Source organism: Culex quinquefasciatus, chromosome 1, assembly GCF_015732765.1.
Source record: "Culex quinquefasciatus strain JHB chromosome 1, VPISU_Cqui_1.0_pri_paternal, whole genome shotgun sequence".
Classification (NCBI taxonomy): domain Eukaryota; kingdom Metazoa; phylum Arthropoda; class Insecta; order Diptera; family Culicidae; genus Culex; species Culex quinquefasciatus.
This window is the reverse complement of record NC_051861.1, coordinates 23,434,399-23,440,338: the sequence shown is the minus strand read 5'-3', so window position 1 is coordinate 23,440,338 and position 5,940 is coordinate 23,434,399. Positions and strand designations below refer to the sequence as shown.

The 5,940-nt window shown below is 37.6% G+C and overlaps 1 protein-coding gene across 1 annotated transcript; it reads left to right on the top strand.

The window, feature by feature from the left end:
* Positions 1 to 1,560: 1,560 nt before the first annotated feature.
* Positions 1,561 to 3,061, top strand: LOC6031534 (putative gustatory receptor 28b). The gene is made up of 4 exons (XM_038251143.1): positions 1,561 to 2,295; positions 2,386 to 2,451; positions 2,629 to 2,718; positions 2,810 to 3,061. The coding sequence occupies exons 1-4, from the start codon at positions 1,561 to 1,563 to the stop codon at positions 2,873 to 2,875; spliced, it is 957 nt and encodes a 318-aa protein (XP_038107071.1). The 3' UTR covers positions 2,876 to 3,061.
* The last annotated feature ends 2,879 nt before the right edge of the window (positions 3,062 to 5,940 follow it).

Sequence of the window (5,940 nt, the reverse complement as noted above, 5' to 3'; positions counted from 1 at the left end):
TAACCAGATATTTAGTTGGCCGTCTTCAGAAGGGTCTTGACGTTCTTTCCGAATACTTTGGCGACTGGAAAATTCGCATAAATGCAGCCAAAACTCAAACCATCATTTTTCCACTTTCCAAATCGGCCAGATTTGTCCCAAAGGATGATGTTTTGATTAAAATGAATGATGTTTCGATACCCTGGTCAAAGGAAGTTGTCTATTTAGGTCTCATACTTGACTCGAAACTTTTGTTTCGGCAGCATGTAGACAAAATATTGAACAAGTGCAGCATTCTCATCAGGTGTTTGTATCCTTTAATTAACAGAAAATCAAAGCTTTCTTTGAAAAATAAGTTAGCAGTTTACAAACAAATAATTTACCCCGTTATTGAGTATGCAGTACCTGTTTGGGAGTGTTGCGCTAGAACTCATAAATTGAAGCTCCAGCGTGTCCAAAACAAGGTACTCAAAATGGTTTTGAATGTTCCTGGCTGGACAAGATCAAGTGAGGTTCATGAATTAGCAGAAGTTAAAATGTTGGATCAGAAGATTCAAGAAAAATGTTTGAAATTCAGGGAAAAATGTGCTATATCTGAATACCCCTTGATTCAAGGATTGGTTTAGTTTATGGTAAGATTAAGTTAGTTTTAGGTTAGGTTATGTTTTCTTAAAATTTTTTTTTTTCCTCATTGTACCTAGTGTTACAAAAATGATAAATCATATACTTTTAAAGTTATAAAAATGAACAGTGTTTAAATCACGAAAAGCAAACTAAAGCTGAAGAGCCACAGCTGACCACTTATTATGTAAACCAAATGTAATTATTATAAGAAAGATTCAATAAAGTATATTTAATTCAAAAAAAAAAAAAAAAAAAATTCATGAAATACTAATGTACAGTCCGGCGAAAAGTTTTTTTTGCGACAAAAAATTTTCACTCGATACCTCGATATTTTGAAAACTAATGATTGGAAAGCAACTGGGCGCGTGTAAAATGCATTTAAAAATAGTTTTTTGGTCCAAATGTTGACACCTAGCTTTTGGTCAGAGCCGAGGGACAAAAACTTCAAAAAATGTTTGAAACGGCCTTATCAAGAAAACATTCCATTTCAGATAAAACCATATCTTGTTCAAGTGCAATGTGTATGAAATTATCTAAACGTGTTTTGTTGTACCTTTTATTTTTAATGACAACCAATAATTAAAACGGATATGGAATCCGGTTGAATCATATTATTGGATACGAGTTTTAGTTTATGTTGGATCTTCATTTCAAGTGGTTCGATGTGTTTAAAAGAAATGGTTTGCAAATTCGTCTTATTTTTGTAACGTAGCAAAATAAATAACTTTTTGTTAATAGCCCAATAACAACAAAATGGTTACTCTAAGCCGCTCGGTTCGTCCGGTCCTAACGATTTCCCAAATGCTCTGCGCTGCTCCATTCCCTATCCGATTCCTCAGCCCAAACTCGTCCTATGGCCGTTTACGGATCATCGCAGGTGCAGTCATTCAGCTTATTTTAGCGGGTGTTCTTCTAGTATTCGCCTGTTTATCCGTTTGGTACAAACGAACCCACCGAATGACCGGACCTCCGATGGCCTTCTTCACGTACGTTCTGTACCACGTGGACCTGCTGCTGGGAACGTTCAACTGTGCGCTGATCTTCGCGGTTTGCCAGTGGAAGAGATCGAGTTATGAACTGATTTTGGAGAGGATGCAATGGATTATGGATTTGTCCAAAGAAGCTAAACTGCTCACCGGAGGTAATGATGTCGGCTGGTTATGGGCTCGATTCAACTGGTTACTAGCGACATCCGGTATCTACCTAGCTGCAGTGATAACAATTGATTGGTTCTACCACCAAGACCCGATTCAATTGGCCTGGAATCTTGGAGCAACCTTCGGCCCAAGCCTGGTTCAACTGCTATCGTTGTTCCAGTACGCGTACGTGCTCGTGTTTACCCACCGGAAGTGCAAGGCCATCAACGAGGAGTTGCGGACCATGGCTCGGGACGTACTTCGGTCCGAGTTGGCCAGCTATGCCGGCAGGTTTCCACCGTTGAGACAGCTTCACCAGCAGTTGCATCGACTCGCGTTTCGAGTGCAGGGTCCGTTCGGGGTGCTGGTCATGATGTCCATCGTGTCGATACTGTCGGCGGCTTGCGTGACTTGTTTGGAAGTGTACCAGCAAAGTCGTGGCAAAGAGTTTACCGCTCAAACTGGACTGTACGTGACTTTTGGGCTACTTTGGGTGCTGTTTCAGGTGGGACGACTTTTGCTGATTTTGTACCCAAATTATCTGATGGAGAGCGAGGTAAATTCCTACGTTTCAAATAACAAGGAATAATTTTGAAATTAAAAATAAATTGAGTAAGCAAGTTATGCATCCCTCCCACTCTTGTAGAGGGACCATACGGGAATGCTGCTGCAGAACCTACCACACATCGAGGACGCCGACTTCAACCGAGAAGTGCACACAACAAACATTCCCCCAGCACCGTCAGGGGGGGTTAATTGGGACATCATCAGAGAAATACTAGAAAGTCGAATCCCATCCTGTCCCCATTCACCCCGCACCGACGGTACTCTCATTAAAAACAACGCCCGTAATTCATACGTTTGCATTCCTACATCCCCCCCTTTTCAGTTGAGTTTGTTTTCCCGGCAAATTATCCACCAGAAGCGACCGTATCGGGTTTGTGAAATCGTTGACCTGGATATGGAGCTGATGGCGGGAGTGAGTGGGGTTTAAATTTACGGTTGGGAATTTTCACTGATGATGTTTGTTTTTCCTTATTTCTTTCTCTTTTATTTTTTTCACATGACAGCTGTTGGGAGCCCTGACCACATATCTGGTGATATTGATCCAATTTGATTCGACGCCGACCAACTGAATTATTTGAGCTTGTCCTTTTTTTTGTTTTATTATAGAGACTTTACACCATTGTGCATTCATCTCTTCAAGGTGGATAGTAGCTTGTCCTTTGCATGCAACTTCATGGTGACACTTTAGAGTATTAAAAGTGTGCTAATGTTTGAATTGTTACCGTTTTTCCTGTCAAAAATATAAATATTTATCATGATATTTTTTTTTCTTGCTGTTTTTTTTTCAAGATCACATCGTCTTTGCAAATTGCATTTAACTAAAGAGGGTACGGATTTTTCCGAGACAATGCGGAAAATGGCGTTCCTCAAAAGGATCGGGCGCGATTCAATCTGGGCCGTCATAATCGGTATATTGTTTAGTCGGTGAACCACGAGTAATGGGATTTTTTTTCTTTTAGTTGCACTGGAAAAAAACTTTTTGTGGAGAAGAGTTTTACCAAACGTTTGTCAGCATCAACAATTTTTGGATATACATAATTGCAGTTTTGCCTTCCTCACTGAGGTAAGGCTATAATCCTGCTCTAAAAATGAATTTCGTATAAAAACTTCGTAGACCCACCTTCATGTATACATATCGACTCAGAATCGAAAACTGAACAAATGTCTGTGTGTATGTGTGTGTGTATGTGTGTGTGTGTATGTGTGTGTGTATGTGTGTGTGTATGTATGTATGTGACCAACAAACTAGCTCATGTTTCTCGGCACTGGCTGAACCGATTTGACCCGAACTTGTTGCATTTGACTTGGTTTAGGGTCCCATAGATCGAGTTTTATACAAATTGAAGTTTCGATAAGTAGTTCAAAAGTTATGTATAAAAATGTGTTTTCACATATATTTGGATCTCATTTAACTGTATGTAAACTATGTCCGGGTCCACCATCCGACCCATCGTTGGTTAGGTTATCAAAAGACCTTTCCAACGAGTCCAAAACATTGAAGATCTGGCAACCCTGTCTCGAGATATGGCCACTTAAGTGATATTGATGTACTTTTTTGAAGCCGGATCTCACTTAAATGTATGTAAACTATGTCCGGATCCACCATCCGACCCATTGTTGGTTAGGTTATCAAAATACCTTTCCAACGAGTCTAAAACATTGAACATCTGGCAACCCTGTCTCGAGATATGGCCACTTAAGTGATATTGATGTACTTTTTGGATGCCGGATCTCACTTAAATGTATGTAAACTATGTCCGGCTCCACTACCCGACCCAACGTTGGTTAGGTTATCAAAAGACCTTTCCAACGAGTCTAAAACATTGAAGATCTGGCAACCCTGTCTCGAGATATGGCCCCTTAAGTGATATCGATGTACTTTTTGGAAGCCGGATCTAAAAAATAGATGAAACTTGTGTACAGCCATTGTTGTGAGGAAGGCTCCAACCACATAGGTGGATTAAGTTAGTTTTTGAATAAAAAGGCAATTAACTTGATGGTATGTCAGATTTAGAATTATGAAGAAATATAAAAAACTTCGGAGCTGGAACCTGGTGTAGGGGTAAGTGTGGTTGCCTCTCAACCAGTCGGCCTGAGTTCGAGATTTAGAGCCGTAATTAACAACATCTCATTCAACTTAATTGTTCAGCCAAGATAATGAATGTATCGCCTTTTGAGGTTAAGTAAGGCCGTTTCAAATATTAATTCTTTTTTTTTGAAGTTTTTGTCCCTGGACATTATTTTTTTAGAGTAAAAATCTTTTTTCTAGCACTAAAGCCAACATTAAAGAACGAACAAACAAAATTACGTTTTTTTATCTGCTGAAAAAGATAATATCAACGTCGCTGTGCTATGTTGTGCACGCGCCATTTCGATGTTCCGAGAAAAACAAGTTTTTTTCACAGGATTGAAATCGAATTTTGGGGATCTGTAAAGGTCAAACGGTGAGGCATTGTTAGCTACCCAAAATGGCGTTCTTAACTCAATTTGGCCCGAAATGAACGTGCGACAAGTTAGCATGACGGCGATGATATATTCCTATTTCAATAAACTAAAAACTTTTATTTGCAAGCTCTTTTTCATTAAAAATGAAGATACTTTCAAATTTGAAAATGTCATCAAATGATGGATATTTTGGGTGAGATTGATAAACTGCGACTTTTTTCAAAAAAAATACCTCAAAATGGCTATAACTTGAAAACGGTGCACTTTATCAAAAATTCACTGGAGTACTTTTTAAATGCGAATTTGATTTTACATCGAAAAATGAGGTTGAATAATTTTTGCGACCAATATTTCGATTTTTTGAAAAAATCTGTGTTGATTCAAAAAATCATAACTCGGTCAAAGATCTTTTGCCAATTCTGGAAATTTTTGAAAAGTTGGCATTTGATGTCCTCTAAAACAGATCAAGAAATTAATAAAAAAATAAAAATTGAGCAATTCTCTACCAAAACCGGAAATGGATTTTATTTGTATTTTTTGGTTTGGCTCAAACTTTGTGGAGGCCTTCCCTATAACCAAATAAACTATTTTGTGTGATTGGTTCATCCATACAATTTTGGCTGCTGTCCATACAAAAATGGTATGTAAATATTCAAACAGCTGTAACTTTTGAGTGAATTTTCTGATCAATTTGGTGTCTTTGGCAATGTTGCAGGTATTGTTGAGGACTTTTGAGAAAAAATAGCTACACGGAAAAAAAATTGCAGATTTTTTTTATCAACTTTTTTTTCACTTAAACTCGATTTCCCAAAATACGTATTTTTGATTTTCGAGATTTTTTGATTTGTTTTAAGGACAAAAATCCGCAACTTTTGAGCCATAGAGAAACATGGTCAAAAAATTTGCCGCAGACTTAAAAATAGTGATATTTGGAAAAAAAATCGAAGTTTCATGCAAAAACAAGTTTTACATTATTTTTTAATGCAAAATTGAAATTGCAATCGAAAAGTACTTTACAGATTTTTTGATAAAGGGCTCCGTTTTCAAAATATAGCCACCGAAAGATTGATTTTAGCGAAATATTTGTAGTTTTTCTATTTTTAAAAATGGTGACCATGAGTAACCATTTCTAAAAATATATTTTTTTAAAGTTCAGAAAATTTGCTTTAAAATTGTCTAAGAGACATTG